The sequence below is a fragment of the Salvelinus namaycush genome, chromosome 33, assembly GCF_016432855.1.
Source record: "Salvelinus namaycush isolate Seneca chromosome 33, SaNama_1.0, whole genome shotgun sequence".
Taxonomy (NCBI): Eukaryota; Metazoa; Chordata; class Actinopteri; order Salmoniformes; family Salmonidae; genus Salvelinus; species Salvelinus namaycush.
In genome coordinates this window covers 17,936,295-17,954,625 of record NC_052339.1, presented here as the reverse complement: position 1 = coordinate 17,954,625, position 18,331 = coordinate 17,936,295, and the positions used below count along the sequence as shown (strand labels likewise).

At 42.2% G+C, this 18,331-nt stretch overlaps 1 protein-coding gene across 1 annotated transcript in view; it reads left to right on the top strand.

Moving 5' to 3' along the window:
• Positions 1-18,331, top strand: part of abca4a (ATP-binding cassette, sub-family A (ABC1), member 4a) — a 50,813-nt gene that overhangs the window by 4,927 nt on the left and 27,555 nt on the right. The window contains exons 7-10 of the mRNA XM_038973191.1: positions 3,116-3,205; positions 6,635-6,887; positions 7,369-7,508; positions 12,314-12,430. Of these exons, the coding sequence (XP_038829119.1) occupies positions 3,116-3,205; positions 6,635-6,887; positions 7,369-7,508; positions 12,314-12,430 (600 nt within the window). The remainder of the gene's footprint in view (positions 1-3,115; positions 3,206-6,634; positions 6,888-7,368; positions 7,509-12,313; positions 12,431-18,331) is intronic.

The following is an 18,331-nucleotide window of genomic DNA, read 5'->3' as shown; positions in this document are numbered from 1 at the left end:
TCTGTGGCACTGAATATCTGTCACATTTGGGATGCTGCCATCTTGTTTATTTACTTACCAACAAAGATTGGCCGGCGTGGGTCACTGGGGACTACTATTGGCTGTTCCAACCCTCTGCCAACACCCACAGCATGAGCTGATGGACATAAGTTGGAGAGAGTTGGCACCAGTTAGGGTGAGTTGAGGAGAGTTGGCACCAGTTAGGGTGAGTTGAGGAGAGTTGGCACCAGTTAGGGTGAGTTGGCGTGAGTCATGATGGAATTGCATGGCTTAAAACAATGTGTATGTTGTAAGTCATCAGTACACATTTCCTCTAACGTTGTACTGCCTAGATACAGACCATTGAATTTCCCAAGGTGACAAATCACTACTGACAAAATTAAACGGGAAAACAACAATCCACTACTGTGTAATGAAACTGAAGTATAATTCATAGTGGAGCTGCAGTAACATTAAAGTATCTGTGCATCTATGGTTACAGTACTTCACCTAATATATACTGTACCTGTCATCTACTTTCCCTCTGCATTGGCTATATGGTTGAGATAGATTGAGGCAACATACAGTGAGTTGAATGCCCACAGACTGCTCAAGACCAGTTTTAGCAGAGTATATCAGGTTTTGGGACTTGACCTCTTTCAATAATGAGATTATAGATGCCATGCCTCCCTTCCAGACTAAACCTAAGGGAGCTTTTCTATAATCACCTGTGTTTATGGTCCCATGGTCACGTCCACACACACTGTTGGCCCCAATAGGGCTGTGTGTGTGTGTGTGTGTGTGTGTGTGTGTGTGTGTGTGTGTGTGTGTGTGTGTGTGTGTGTGTGTGTGTGTGTGTGTATGTGTCGCTTCTTTGAAACAAGCCCATTAGATCTCACGAGATAGTGAGGAATGTCAGAGAGGAAGGACGTCTTATTTTGGAGTTGTGCGTCGCTACCGTTCACGATTTCCTGACCTCTAGCCCATTGTGTTGTGAGCTACTTAGAAGTTTCCCCATCTGAAATAGTCCCTGGAAGAAACAGTTACTGGACATACTGTAGTTTAGGATACAGAAGATGACAACAATGCACTGTTCAGCAGATTTGGTGCATTCTCTGTTCCTATGTGGGCATAAGGGAAGGACGAGTGGATTAGAGGCAATCCGTAATTTCGATTAAGACATTAATGAGCATACAATATTCAATGATTAGATTTCTCTTAAACAGGTTATATGCTACATGTGCACCACCGTGCTTCTACATCTGCATTGCTTGCTGTATGGGGTTTTACGCTGGATTTCTGTACAGCACTTTGTGACATCGGCTGATGTAAAAGGGCTTCATAAATACATTTGATTGATTGACCAAGTCAAACCAGTAGGCTACGTTATGAGGGAGGACAGGGACCAAAATATTAGGGTGAGGCACATGGACTACTAACAGCTTACTACACATCATACACTTAGTATTGCTTTCTTAGCTACAGTATACATATCTCCCTGGCATATTACATAATTTATGCAGCAGCATAGAATACATTGTGCTGTGCTCACTTGATCAGGAAGGTGGTGCGGCGGTCCTTCTTGTGGCTTCTAGAATGAGGCCTGAAATCCTGACTTGGAATTCCGAGTTGGATGACCGTTCAAAATTATTTTTTGTATTTTCCCAGTCAGAGCTAGTTTTATCCAAGCTCCCAGTTGTCTTGAACTCACTGAAGTCTGAGATTTCCCAGTTCCCAGTTTCCAGTTATTTAATGAGGCAGCAGTCATGCTGTGTTGACAGCATGCCCAATGTATTCAAACTTTTCTGGACATTTTTCGTGATATCCAATTGGTGGTTACAATCTTGTCTCATCGCTGCAACTCCCCTACGGACTCGACGAAGGTCGAGAGCCAAGCCGCACTGCTTCTTGACACACTGCTCGCTTAACCTGGAAGTAAGACGCACCAATGTGTCGGAGGAAACACTGTCGAACTGACGACAGAAGACAACTTGCTGGTGCCCGGCCCACCACGAGGAGTCGCTAGAGCACGATGGGACAAGAACATCCCGGCCAGCCAAACCCTCCCCTAACCCGGACGACGCTGGGCCAAACCCTCCCCTAACCCGGACGACGCTGGGCCAAACCCTCCCCTAACGCGGACGACGCTGGGCCAAACCCTCCCCTAACCCGGACGACGCTGGGCCAAACCCTCCCCTAACCCGGACGACGCTGGGCCAAACCCTCCCCTAACCCGGACGACGCTGGGCCAAACCCTCCCCTAACCCGGACGACGCTGGGCCAAACCCTCCCCTAACCCGGACGACGCTGGGCTAATTGTGCGCCGCCTCATGGGTCTCCCGGTCACAACCGGCTATGACACAGCCTGAGATCGAACCCAGGGCTACAGTGGCGCCTTAGCACTCATTGTTGAATTTGCGATTTCCAACTTTTTGTGTAATGTTTTTCTCTTCATATGACAAGGATTAAAACGGATTTGCCAGTAGATTGCTGACTTGATGCATAAGCATGACTGCTTGCTACAGTAACTAAGATTTTGAAAGTATGATGTTGACATGATCCAATCCAATCAAAGCTACGGCAGATATAATGTGATTTGACGTCATTTTATCTGTGGCCAATGACCTTGAGCCTTTTTGAATGGGCACTTCTAATGTAAGTTTATGGCAGCACCCAAGGGGCTTGAATTTTCCAGCTCTACGAGTAGATTTTGCGGTGTCCCCATGAGTGACAGAACACTGAGCCAATCACGGTGCAACTAGAGAACACTGCCAACTCCATACGCTCCGTATTTTCCTCTGGCTGCCCCACTACCACAGAAAGCACTGAGCTAGGCTGAAACACCTGCATTTTGGAGCTGCCTTACTCAAGAAAGCAGAAAAGAGACCATGTTTGTATCCTGCTTTATTAACTCAATGATTTATTTATTTAACATTGTTTGCAAACTGATATGTGACTTGTATTAATGCCAAAATAACATGCCAAACAGGCACCAAAACAATTATTAAAAAATATTGTATTTTTTTTTGCTACAGGTAGGGCTCAAAACAGGCATCATCCACCTGCCCTGAATGACGCATCGCCACTGTTGGTAAGGACCTGACAGTCATTTTGACAGCTCTTTTCCTCCTTCCAGCTTCCCAGGGTGTTGGATAACCACTCCAACGGTGTCGACCTACACTTCTGGGCCAGAGTACTCTCTGCCACCTCCGAAAAGCTGCGAGAGGTAGGCACACACACGCGCGCGCACACACACACGCGCGCGCACACACACAATTCTCTCCGCCGCCTGTAAAACTACCAGAGGTCAACCCTACTACCGTTAGAACCATCATCCATCCCAAAGTTCACACACCACTATATTTCTATCCCTCAGGAAACCACTGCTTCCTCCCTGCTCGGTTCTTTACGCAAACACAGACAGCAGGGATATCATGAGTGCGTATGAGGAAGGCTAAATCTAGCCCTAATAACCCTTTAGTCTCAACATGGAGCCCCATTCACAGGCTGTGTCCCAAGTGACACCCTAACCCCTACTTTTGACCAGAGTCCTATGGGCAATAGTCAAAAGCAATAATAATAATAATTACATTTGTAGAGCGCTTATCATTTACGGACGTGAATCACAAAGCTTTTTACGGATTAGGGTGCCATTTGGGATGCAGACACAGATAAATCAACATGCAATCTGTCCGGACAGCTGTAAGTGAGGGTTATAGCACAGGTGAGGGCCTCAGACAAATGTCAAAGGTTGACGGGTCAGGTGGATGACCCCAGGGGAAGTGGTGATTGCAGGGAGAGGGAGGCGGGGGGAGGGCGCAAGAAGACATTCTGCAGAGGTGACATCCTGTTGGTGGGGCCGTCTGGATTCTTGTCTGCCGCCCGGTGACAAAAGACGTGACGCCAGTCGGTCATTTTCCAAGTTCCATTTTTGTCTTGTACCATAAACCGAACACTGTAGCTGTACAGTAGATAGGCCAGCCAGCTGAGTGGAAACTCTGCCTCAGAAATCCCACTGCTCTGTTGGCTAGAACATAAACACTCCTTTTCTCTGTTTCTGTTCAGTCTAGAAGTGGTGTTAGTTACAGTATGTGTCTTCCAATGTATCTTCAAAGGAGTGGAATTCAATCAATCTTCTCTGACATTTTCTTTGTGGTTTTTATGTAAACATTGTGGTGCTGTATCATTGCTGTTGTTTCTATGTAAACACTGTGGTGCTGTCCAATTGCTGTGGTTTCTATGTAAGCATTGTGGTGCTGTCCAATTGCTATGGTTTCTATGTAAGCATTGTGGTGCTGTCCAATTGCTGTGGTTTCTATGTAAACACTGTGGTTCTGTCCCATTACTGTGGTTTCTATGTAAACACTGTGGTGCTGTCCAATTACTGTTGTTTCTATGTAAACACTGTGGTTCTGTCCCATTACTGTGGTTTCTATGTAAACACTGTGGTGCTGTCCAATTACTGTTGTTTCTATGTAAACACTGTGGTTCTGTCCCATTACTGTGGTTTCTATGTAAACACTGTGGTGCTGTCCAATTACTGTTGTTTCTATGTAAACACTGTGGTTCTGTCCCATTACTGTGGTTTCTATGTAAACACTGTGGTGCTGTCCCATTACTGTTGTTTCTATGTAAACACTGTGGTTCTGTCCCATTACTGTGGTTTCTATGTAAACACTGTGGTTCTGTCCCATTACTGTGGTTTCTATGTAAACACTGTGGTTCTGTCCCATTACTGTGGTTTCTATGTAAACACTGTGGTGCTGTCCAATTACTGTTGTTTCTATGTAAACACTGTGGTTCTGTCCCATTACTGTGGTTTCTATGTAAACACTGTGGTGTTGTCCCATTACTGAGGTTTCTATGTAAACACGGTGGTTCTGTCCCATTACTGTGGTTTCTATGTAAACACTGTGGTGTTGTCCCATTACTGAGGTTTCTATGTAAACACGGTGGTGCTGTCCCATTACTGTGGTTTCTATGTAAACACTGTGGTGCTGTCCCATTACTGTGGTTTCTATGTAAACACTGTGGTGCTGTCCCATTACTGTGGTTTCTATGTAAACACTGTGGTGCTGTCCCATTACTGTGGTTTCTATGTAAACACTGTGGTGCTGTCCCATTACTGTGGTTTCTATGTAAACACTGTGGTGCTGTCCCATTACTGAGGTTTCTATGTAAACACTGTGGTGCTGTCCCATTACTGTGGTTTCTATGTAAACACTGTGGTGCTGTCCAATTGCTGTGGTTTCTATGTAAGCATTGTGGTGCTGTCCAATTGCTATGGTTTCTATGTAAGCATTGTGGTGCTGTCCAATTGCTGTGGTTTCTATGTAAACACTGTGGTTCTGTCCCATTACTGTGGTTTCTATGTAAACACTGTGGTGCTGTCCAATTACTGTTGTTTCTATGTAAACACTGTGGTTCTGTCCCATTACTGTGGTTTCTATGTAAACACTGTGGTGCTGTCCAATTACTGTTGTTTCTATGTAAACACTGTGGTTCTGTCCCATTACTGTGGTTTCTATGTAAACACTGTGGTGCTGTCCAATTACTGTTGTTTCTATGTAAACACTGTGGTTCTGTCCCATTACTGTGGTTTCTATGTAAACACTGTGGTGCTGTCCCATTACTGTTGTTTCTATGTAAACACTGTGGTTCTGTCCCATTACTGTGGTTTCTATGTAAACACTGTGGTTCTGTCCCATTACTGTGGTTTCTATGTAAACACTGTGGTTCTGTCCCATTACTGTGGTTTCTATGTAAACACTGTGGTGCTGTCCAATTACTGTTGTTTCTATGTAAACACTGTGGTTCTGTCCCATTACTGTGGTTTCTATGTAAACACTGTGGTGTTGTCCCATTACTGAGGTTTCTATGTAAACACGGTGGTTCTGTCCCATTACTGTGGTTTCTATGTAAACACTGTGGTGTTGTCCCATTACTGAGGTTTCTATGTAAACACGGTGGTGCTGTCCCATTACTGTGGTTTCTATGTAAACACTGTGGTGCTGTCCCATTACTGTGGTTTCTATGTAAACACTGTGGTGCTGTCCCATTACTGTGGTTTCTATGTAAACACTGTGGTGCTGTCCCATTACTGTGGTTTCTATGTAAACACTGTGGTGCTGTCCCATTACTGTGGTTTCTATGTAAACACTGTGGTGCTGTCCCATTACTGAGGTTTCTATGTAAACACTGTGGTGCTGTCCCATTACTGTGGTTTCTATGTAAACACTGTGGTGCTGTCCCATTACTGTGGTTTCTATGTAAACACTGTGGTGCTGTCCCATTACTGTGGTTTCTATGTAAACACTGTGGTGCTGTCCCATTACTGGGGCTGTTTGTTAACAGTGGTTGTCAGGAGCACTGTAGTACACACTCTCAACACCTCCCCTGGTTCTAATGGGCCCTCAGGGACCTACACTGGACAATCCCAATCCCTACAACCCACCCCTCCTCCCTTTGGAATCTCTTTAGTTTGTTGTGATCCATTTAGAGGGAACACTTTGTTGACAGATAAACTAAAGAACCTAATATGGCTGTACATATCCTTCTATTTGGTCACATTATATAGCCATGTCATACTTGATTCAGAGTCATAATTTTCATACAGTTTCTAAATAACAACACCCTCCCCTACCTCACCCCCCAGTTGTCAGAGAGGAACAGTTCCAAAGCGCTGGTGGAGGTGATGTCCCCCCTGCTCCAGTCCCAGGGGGGCTCTCCCCCATCTTTCAGCCAGCTGATGGGGGCTGTGTCCAGCCTGGTGTGTGGCTACATGGAGGGGGCCTTCTCTCGGGTGGCCTCCTTCAACTGGTATGAGGACAACAACTACAAGGCCTTCATGGGGATCAACGATAGCACCCGGGGAGGACAGGGACAGTACACCTACGACCACACCGCCAGTGAGTACTAATACAGTAATGAGCCACTAATATAGTAGCCAGTTTCATTTTAGTGAAGAGACAGATAGAGGCAGGGACAGTACACCTACAGTCACACCGCCAGTGGGTCAGCATTCAGTCACTAATACAGTAGCTATTTTTAGTATGTGGCTGGTTGGGAACCAACAGCTCCTCTCCTCTGCCGACTACGCCAAATATAGCAGCTGATTGGGAGCAGGAAAGGCATTGTATTTTCCCTATAAATTCAGTCGAAAATTCAGTGGTATTATGGGACAGATCGTTTAGTCTGCTTTACTTGTCTCTTGAGATCAAAAAAAGAGTATTGCTTGACCTGAGAGTCTTTACCGTTCTCTCCTGTCTTATCCCAAAGTCTGTTCTGATCTGATGCAGGAGTTGGAGTTTAACCCTATCACAGTGTGTTATAGGTTCTCTCAATCCTCTCTAAGGTTCTACAAACGTTCAGTACTGTCTTATTCCCCAGCTCCGTTCTGTAATGATCTGATGAAGGAGCTAGAGTCCAATCCCATCACCAGGATCATGTGGAGCTCTGTCAAGCCCATGCTGATGGGGAAGATCCTCTACGCACCCGACTCCCCAGCCGTCAGAAAGATCATCAGAAACGTATGGGAGCTACATACAGCGAATGCATGTGGTAGACTAGGGATGATTCACACCATATTATAGCAGAGTCTGCTGGATTTAGTCAATTAATCATTTTAGACTTGGGAAACCAGGTGAGTTAATCAGCAGACAGAAGTGTTAGAAACATGAACATCCATTGCAGATTGTTCAATAGATGGTGGCAGACTTGTTAAACAGTAGTCTTTGTTCTGAACACACGGCAGTATTTAGGAATTTGGGAATCAGTGCTTGGCGCTCTGTAGAGCGTAGCTGTATAGACATGTCTGTAAGAAGCCTGTAGGGCCTAGCAGTCACGGCTGGGTGTATCACAATAGGAGCACACATCTGTATCGTCTACTACACATAGTAACCGTGACACACTCTGTTGCCTTGTATTCTCCTCCTCTTGTTATGTAAGCAGAGCCTGACATTGTGAGGGTCACACTCACACGCGCGCACACACACATTGACACACAGACACACACACACCAGCTTCCTCTCCCCCGACCTTTAGTGCCCTCTTTGTCTTCCATTTCCCTCAGATCTGGATGTTAATTGCGTGGAAGGGAAGGGAACTATGGGTTAAGCCATCAGTCTGCTGCACATACCAAAACATGGCCTACACTCTCCCTCATTTCTCCATCCCTTCCTCCTCCAGACTTGATGACCCCCTCCTTGAACTGACCCCTTTTGAGTAGTGTAACTTGGTGGGGGGAGGGGGGGGGAGCAAAACGTTTTATTTCGCCTCATTTGAACATTCTGTCATAAAGAGCACATGCTCAACTTAATAAAAAAACACTTTTTCCCATCTCAAGAGGTTAAAAAAAGGTCTATAGTAAGTGCTTATTATGTGCCCAAAATAAAAACGGTGTTTGCCGTAACAGGTTTGACGACTATGCCAGCCATGCAGCCCCTTGTGACAGGGGGAATGGAAGTGTGTTGTGTGCAACAGGGAGGGGCAATTGAGTGCAAGCTTCACAACAAAAATATTTGTTAAAACATTTCTAACCTGACCCTCTATGGTAACAGAGTGTTATGCCCGACCCGCTCAGTTCTCCACCACAAAACACCAGAAAATGGCCAAAAAGAGTTGAACCAGCTCACCTGCTTTTACACTGAGATTTTTCTATTAGATGTTCAATGTCTCTTTAAAAAAGATATATTTAAAAAGGAATAGGTTGACCTTAAAATGAGGGACAGATTGTTGTTTTTCTCTCACTAGATTCACTAGTAATGAATCATTAGTAACATTAAATAAATAATCATCTTTGGAAATGACTTTGTAGAAACAACAAAATAACAAGGGCTTTAGAGTGATGGTGAAACGTTTCCCGGTCGGTCGCGCGTCACTTCTTTTAGGAAACATAGTGAAGCTATGAGCTACTGTTGCATAGCAGCATACCCCTGTCTTACTGAGCATCTTGGACTATGTCTTATCTTAGCCCTGTAATTAGTGATCATATACCTCTCTCTCTTTCTTTCTCTCTCTCTCTCTCTCTCTCTCTCGCTCGTGCTCTCTCTCTCTCTCTCTCTCGCTCGTGCTCTCTCTCTCTCTCTCTCTCTCTCGCTCGTGCTCTCTCTCTCTCTCTCTCTCTCTCTCTCTCTCTCGCGCTCTCTCTCTCTCTCTCGCTCGGGCTCTCTCTCTCTCTCTCTCTCTCTCTTTCTCTTTCAATTTAAGGGCTTTATCGGCATGGGAAACGTATGTTAACATTGCCACAGCAAGTGAAGTAGATAATAAACAAAAGTGAAATAAACAACAAAAATTAACAGTAAACATTACATGAGTTCCAAAAGTATAAAGACATTTCAAATGTCATGTTATGTGCAAATAGTTAAAGTACAAAAAGGAAAATAAATAAACAAATATGGGTTGTATTTACAATGGTGTTTGTTCTTCACTGGTTGCCCTTTTCTTGTGGCAAACAGGTCACACATCTTGCTGCTGTGATGCACACTGTGGTAATTTTAAGTGATAATGCCTGAGAAGCCGGTGTTTGGAGGATATATTGGCACAGGTGTTGTTAGGCCCGAGACAAAGTCGATATATCCTCCAAACACCGGCTTCTCGGGCATTATCACTTCCTTACAACGGCTTACCAAAATATTCAAATAATGATTGACAGATGTTCATTAAAAATGTTATTTTGATTAATTTATTCATACTATTTCATCCTTCCACAAGATATAGTCCAGACACAAATCTATGGTTGCTACCCAAGCTGGCTGGTCGCTCGTTTTATTGGTTCGGTTGCCAGAGACGTGACCCAGTCGTTCAGTCTTTTTGTTCTGTATCTATGGACGCGACCCAGTCGTTCGTTCTAAATGTTCCATCGCCATACTGGCTGGCAACATTCTTATCCCTTGCTTGCCAGCTAGCCAACTACGGCTAACTTCAAACAGTCCAGACAGAATAACAGTAGCTGCATTTGTTTAACCTGTTTTCTAGTGACATTTATTTGGATACATCCATAACAGTGAGCTAACGAGGCACGATTTCGCCTGGCATAGAAAATGTGTTTTCTCGTTAGGACACTGTTGTTCAGAGGAGCTAGCCAACAACACAGCTAACACACAAACACTTCAAACTGAAGCTGAAAAGAAGGAAAATATCTGCACTTCGTTTTGTTTTACATTGTTTCAATTGACATTTCTTTGTATATATCCATGAAAATGATGCCAGCTGATTCATGATTTTGACTGGCTGCCTGCTTCTCTCTCGTCCCAACTCCCATCCCCTACATGTTCATTAATATGGAACAGTTGGAGATCGAATTTGAATATTGAAATAATGTTAAATATTTCGGAGAGACAGACAGTAAGGTTTATACAAATGACCGCTGTTGAAAACTGAATGTTAGACTAAAATAAATGTGATAATGTAACGACTCTCGTCGTTGGTTGAAGGAGAGGAGGACCAAATCGCAGCGTGGTATGTATCCATATTTATTTGAATACTTCTTTTACACGAACAAAAACAATAAACAAAACGAAACCAACGACGCTACAGTCCTGAACATGTGAACCTATAAAACAAAGAACGCAACGAACAGGAACAATCACCCACAAACAAACAGTGAGAACAGCCTACCTTAATATGGTTCCCAATCAGAGACAACGTAAAACACCTGCCTCTGATTGAGAACCATATCAGGCCAATCAGACACACCTAAACCAATGAGACACAAGACATAGAATATACCCACCCAGCTCACGTCCTGACCAACTAAACAAAGACTAAACAAAGGAAATAAGGTCAGGAACGTGACAGATAATGTCTAGATGCTTTTTATGGTGGAGATCAAGTTTATAACTTCCCTGCCTGGGCTGATGAGACAGTGGATTGCCAAGTCGATGGAACAGAGTAAATAGGCATTTTAACGTCATAGATTTAGCCGGTGGTAACTTGTGGAATAGACACCGGCTGGAATGCGCTTTTAACCAATCAGCATTCAGGATTAAACCCACCCGTTGTATAACACCCAATAGATATGGGAGTTTATCCAAATTGGGTTTGTTTTCAAATTCTTTGTGGATCTGTGTAATCTGAGGGAAATATGTGTCACTAATATGGTCATGCTTTTGGCAGGAGGTTAGGAAGTGCAGCTCAAGAAGCCTGCCTTCTCTTGAGAGCCAGGTCTGCCTACAGCGGCCTTTCTCAATAGCAAGGCTATGCTCACTTTGTCTGTACATAGTATTCTGCCACTCTGTAATCTCTGTTTAGGGGCAAGTAGAATTTCAGTTTGCGCCGTTTTTTTCTTAATTCTTTCCAATGTGTCAAGTAATTACCTTTTTCTTTTCTCATGATTTGTTTGGGTCTAATTGTGTTGCTGTCCTGGGGCTGTGTGGGGTCTGTTTGTGTTTGTGAACAAAGTCCCAGGTTAATCTTTCTGTAGGTGATGGCTTTGTTATGGATGGTTTGGGAATTGCTTCCTTTTTTCAAATTGTATTTATCCTTTATTTAACTAGGCAAGTCAGTTAAGAACAAATTCTTATTTACAATGACGGCCTAGGAATAGTGGGTTAACTGCCTTGTTCAGGGGCAGAATGACAGATTTTTACCTTGTCAGCTTGGGGATTCACTCTAGCAACCTTTTGGTTACTGGCCCAACGCTCTAACCACTAAGCTAACTGCCACCCCTTTTAGGTGGTTGTAGAATTTAACAGCTCTTTTCTAGATTTTGATAATTAGCAGGTATCAGCCTAATTCTGCTCTGCATGCATTATTTGTTGTTTTACGTTGTACACTGAGGATATTTTTGCAGAATTCTCCATCCAGTCTCAATTTGTTGTTTGATCCTTCAGTCTTCTGTCTGTGGGATCCTGTGGGAACAGGGTGAATCGGTAGCCAAGCTGAATGCATTCGGCCAATTGTCACCGACCTCATTGTCCCTCATTGTCCCTTTGTCAGCAGAGATCTGAGACACAAGAGGAAGGTGTTTAATTGGGTGTTGCTTTTCCACCCTTTTCCATGCTTTTATCACACGCATTCATGTAAATGAAACACTCAGCCTACCTTGGTATGTGTGTACCACAGAACATTGTAGGACAGGCTATACACACTGTAGAGTATGCTAAATCATAAGCTATATCTTTGGTTATTTTCACAGGCAATATAATGTGTGATTGGTATGCAACTAGAAATTAGAAACAGTGTGTGTGTAATCTTGTGCATGTGTAGTGTGTGTGAGTGTGTGTGTCTATGTGTGTATGTGTGGGTGTTCATACGGAAATATATGCATGCTGTCTGAGCGTACGTGAGTATGTGTGTGTGCTGATATGTGTGTGTGTGTGTGTGTCCCCTCTAGGCCAACACCACATTTGAGGAGCTGGAGAGGCTGAGGACCATGGGTCGGGCCTGGGAGGAGGTGGGCCCTCAGGTCTGGGCCTTCTTCCAGGACGGCATTCAGATGAACATGATCAGGGTAAGAAAGGCTCCAGTCCCATACACTCTATAAACACCAACATGGACAATTCAAACTAACTGAGGTTACAGTCCTATACACTCTATAAACACCAACATGGTCAATTCAAACTAACTGAGGCTCCAGTCCCATACACTCTATAAACACCAACATGGTCAATTCAAACTAACTGAGGTTACAGTCCCATACACTCTATAAACACCAACATGGTCAATTCAAACTAACTGAGGTTACAGTCCCATACACTCTATAAACACTAACATGGTCAATTCAAACTAACTGAGGTTACAGTCCCATACACTCTATAAACACCAACATGGTCAATTCAAACTAACTGAGGTTACAGTCCCATACACTCTATAAACACTAACATGGTCAATTCAAACTAACTGAGGTTACAGTCCCATACACTCTATAAACACCAACATGGTCAATTCAAACTAACTGAGGTTACAGTTCCATACACTCTATAAACACCAACATGGTCAATTCAAACTAACTGAGGTTACAGTCCCATACACTCTATAAACACCAACATGGTCAATTCAAACTAACTGAGGTTACAGTCCCATACACTCTATAAACACCAACATGGTCAATTCAAACTAACTGAGGTTACAGTCCCATACACTCTATAAACACTAACATGGTCAATTCAAACTAACTGAGGTTACAGTCCCATACACTCTATAAACACCAACATGGTCAATTCAAACTAACTGAGGTTACAGTCCCATACACTCTATAAACACCAACATGGTCAATTCAAACTAACTGAGGTTACAGTCCCATACACTCTATAAACACCAACATGGTCAATTCAAACTAACTGAGGTTACAGTCCCATACACTCTATAAACACTAACATGGTCAATTCAAACTAACTGAGGTTACAGTCCCATACACTCTATAAACACCAACATGGTCAATTCAAACTAACTGAGGTTACAGTCCCATACACTCTATAAACACTAACATGGTCAATTCAAACTAACTGAGGTTACAGTCCCATACACTCTATAAACACCAACATGGTCAATTCAAACTGAGGCTACAGTCCCATATACTCTATAAACACCAACATGGTCAATTTAAACTAACTGAGGTTACAGTCCCATACACTCTATAAACACTAACATGGTCAATTCAAACTAACTGAGGTTACAGTCCCATACACTCTATAAACACCAACATGGTCAATTCAAACTAACTGAGGTTACAGTCCCATACACTCTATAAACACCAACATGGTCAATTCAAACTAACTGAGGTTACAGTCCCATACACTCTATAAACACCAACATGGTCAATTCAAACTAACTGAGGTTACAGTCCCATACACTCTATAAACACTAACATGGTCAATTCAAACTAACTGAGGTTACAGTCCCATACACTCTATAAACACCAACATGGTCAATTCAAACTAACTGAGGTTACAGTCCCATACACTCTATAAACACTAACATGGTCAATTCAAACTAACTGAGGTTACAGTCCCATACACTCTATAAACACCAACATGGTCAATTCAAACTGAGGCTACAGTCCCATACACTCTATAAACACCAACATGGTCAATTCAAACTAACTGAGGTTACAGTCCCATACACTCTATAAACACCAACATGGTCAATTCAAACTAACTGAGGTTACAGTCCCATACACTCTATAAACACCAACATGGTCAATTCAAACTGAGGTTAGAGTCCCATACACTCTATAAACACCAACATGGTCAATTCAAACTGAGGCTCCAGTCCCATACACTCTATAAACACCAACATGGACAATTCAAACTAACTGAGGTTACAGTCCCATACACTCTATAAACACCAACATGGTCAATTCAAACTGAGGTTAGAGTCCCATACACTCTATAAACACCAACATGGTCAATTCAAACTGAGGCTCCAGTCCCATACACTCTATAAACACCAACATGGACAATTCAAACTAACTGAGGTTACAGTCCCATACACTCTATAAACACCAACATGGTCAATTCAAACTAACTGAGGTTACAGTCCCATACACTCTATAAACACCAACATGGTCAATTCAAACTAACTGAGGTTACAGTCCCATACACTCTATAAACACCAACATGGTCAATTCAAACTAACTATCATTGTTATCTCAAAATAATCCATTGACCCAGTTTTGGTGTGAAATGACATAACTTTATCGTCCCCCCACTCCTGCTATGGTTTTGTCAGAGTTCGACCTCTATAAGATGTTTAAATAATGTCAGCTGTGGCAAACTAAGTTGTATGTCTTTACAAATTAGCCCTGTATAAACTATGATATATGTATGTTTAGTCCTAAACCATTTCCTCCCCCATACCTTTCTCACGAGGGTTCTAGTCTCACGCTGTCCCAAGGCATATAGAGCTGGGGTTTCCTAACTTCATGTTGTTATTCCACTCAGTAGCTCTTATCTCCCCTATATTCTCTCTCTCTCTTTCTCTCCATTCAATTCGATTCAAAGGGCTTTATTGGCATTGGAAACATAGTCTTACATTGCCAAAGCAAGTGAATTAAACAATAAAGAAAAGTGTGGACAAACAAAAAACAACATAACATCAACAAAAAACATTGCACTCAAATATTTATTCTGTGATTGCACTGTATTATGCCTAATAGATATGGGAGTTTATCCATGTTTAATTTGTTTGCAAATTATTTGTGGGTCTGTGTGATCTGTGGAAAATATGTGTGTCTAATAAGGTCTTACCTTTGGCAGGAGGAAGTGCAGCTCAGTTTTCACCTAATTTTGTGGGCAGTGGGCTGCCTATGGCGGCCTCTCTCAATAGCAATTTTGCGTCTGTCACAGTGGTCAGGTATTATGTTACGGTGTGTTCTCTGTTTAGGGCCAGATAGCATTCCAGTTTGCTCTGTTTTCTTTCTGGTTGTAGAATTGAACAGCTCTTTTCTGGATTTTTATCATTAGCAGGTCAAATCCTAATTCTGCTCTGCCTGCATTGTTTGGAGTTTTCCGTTGTACATGAAAGATATTTTAGCAGAATTCGGCATTCAGAGTCTAACTGGGTATTTGTCGCTATGTGTACATCTTTGGTTGATGAGTGGACCCCAGAACCATGGGTTCTTTAACTGATTGAAATATTTATGTCGGATATTGAGTTTTATGTTCCTTTTCATGGCATAAAAAGCCCTTCTTGCCTTGTCTCGTAGATCGTTCACAGCCTTGTGGAAGTTACCTGTGGTGTTGATGTTTAGGCCAAAGTAGGTATAATTATTTGTGTGCTCTAGGGTAACGGTGTCTAGATAGAATTTGTGTTTGTTGCCCTGTTTTTTGGAACACCATTATTTCCCCCCCATGTCTGACAGTATCTGTGCAGAAGATCTCGGTGCTGCTGTAGGCCCTCCTTGATTGGGGACAGAAACAGCAGATCAAAACAAAAATCAAATCAAATCAAACTTTATTTGTCACATGTGCCGAATACAACAAGTGTAGACCTTACCGTGAAATGCTTACTTAACCAATTGTGCAGTTCAAGAAGAGTTAAGAAAATAGAAAATAGTCTAATTCACACACTTATCAAGATAACATCCCTGGTCATCCCTACTGCCTCTGATCTGGCAGACTCACTAAACACATGCTTTGTTTGTAAATGATGTCAGTGTTGGAGTGTACCCCTGGCTATCCATAAAAAAATAAGAAAAGAAAATGGTGCTGTCTGGTTTATTTAATGTAAGGATTTTGAAATGATTTATACTTGTACTTATTTTAGCAATTACATTTACTATTGATACTTAAGTATATTTAAAACCAAATACTTTTAGACTTTTACTCAAGTATAATTTTACTGGGTGACTTTAACTTTTACTTGAGTGATTTTCTATGAAGTTATCTATACTTTTTCTCAAGTATGACAATTGGGTACTTTGTCCACCTCTGGGGAAGAGGCTATATAAATAGTCAAGTAAAGTACAGATACCCCAAAAAACTACTTAAGTAGTACTTTAAAGTATTTTTACTTATGTACTTTACACCACTGGGAAGATGCCAGAGCTGATGATAATGTTCAAGAGTTTGTGGTCTGTATATTTTATCATTTCGTTTAGTATACCATCAACAACACTGGCCTTCTTGGGTTGAAGGGTTTGCATTTTGTCCTGTAGCTCATCCAATGTAATTGTAGAGTCCAGTGGGTTCTGGTAGTCTTTAATAGTTGATTCTAAGATTTGTAAATGATCATGTATATGTTTTTGCTTATGGATCTTTGTTATATATGGCCGAAAAAAGGTTAGAGAAGTGGTCATACATCTCCATTTTGTATGGATAGCTCTTCGTGTTGTTGTTTGTTTAGTGTGTTCCAATTTTCCCAGATGGGATTTGATTCTATGGATTCTTCAAATACATTGAGCTGTTTTTTGTCATGCTGTTTCTTCTTTTTTCTTCGTGTATTTCTGTAGAGTCAGGTTTTCTGGGTCTCTGTGTTTCTGGTTGGATAGGTTTCTCAATTTCTTTCTTAAGTTTTTACGTTCTTCATCAAACCAGGTTTTCTGCTAGAATTTGGTATGTTAGCTGATAGGTCAAATATTATATTCAGGCTTCCTACTGCTAAGTTTACACCGTCACTATTGCAGGGAAACATTTTGTCCAGGAAGTTGTCTAGGTTGGATTGAATTTGTTGTTGACCAATATTGTTTTGGTAGGTTTCTACACTACCCTCCTTCCAGCTATAGCATGCAGTTTGTTCAGCTTTGATACCTCATTGTTGAGTATTGCTCTGTTCAAGTAGATTGTGATTTTGCTGGGGTCTGATAGGGGTGTTAATTGGCTGATGGTGGATGTTCTGAGAGACTCTGAACAGTAGTCTACAGTACTACTGCCAAGGAATGAGCTGTAGGTGTACCTACCGTAGGAGTCCCCTCGAAGCCTACAATTTGACTATGTACAGACCCAGCGTGCGACAGAGCTGCAAGAGTTGTGACCCGTTTTTGTTGGTTGTTTTGTGGTAGTTGTGTCTAGGCGGGACACCTTCAGGGACAGTGCCTTCAGAAAGTATTCATACCCCTTGACTTTTTCCACATTTTGATGTGTTAAAGCCTGAATTTAAAATCGATTAAAGTGAGATTTTATGTCACCGGCCTACACACAATACCCCATCATTTCAAAGTGGAATTATGTGTAAGGACCCTCAGTCGAACAGTGAATTTCAAACACAGATTCAACCACAAAGACCAGGTAGGTTATCCAATGCCTCGCTAAGAAAGGCACCTATTGGTAAAGTAGATGGGTTAAAAAAGCACAGTGAAGTTATTCATTACACTTTGGATGGTGTATCAATACACACAGTCAATACAAAGATAGAGGCGTCCTTCTTAACTCAGCTGCCAGAGAGGAAGCAAACTGCACAGGGATTTCACCATGAGGTCAATGGTGACTTTAAAACAGTTACAGAGTTTAATGGCTGTGACAGGAGAAAACTGAGGATGGATTGTAGTTACTTTACAATACTAACCTAAATGACAAAGTGAAAAGAAGGAAGCCTGTACAAAATACAAAGCCTTATGTTTGGGGTAAATCCAAAACATCAAATCCCTGAGTACCAATCTTCATATTTTCAAGCATGGTGGTGGCTGCATCATGTTGTGGGTATGCTTTTCATCGGTAAGGATTAGGGAGTTTTTTTATGAAAAAAGAAACAGAATAGAGCTAAGCACTGGCAAAAAACTGTTTCAGTCTGCTTTCCACCAGACACTGGGAGATTAATTCACCTTTCAGCAGAACAATAACCTAAAACACAAGGCCAAATCTACACTGGAGTTGCTTACCAAGACGACATTGAATGTTGCTGAGTGGCCTAGTTACAGTTTGACTTAAATTGGCTTGAAAATCTAAGGAAAGACTTGAAAATGACTATCTAGCAA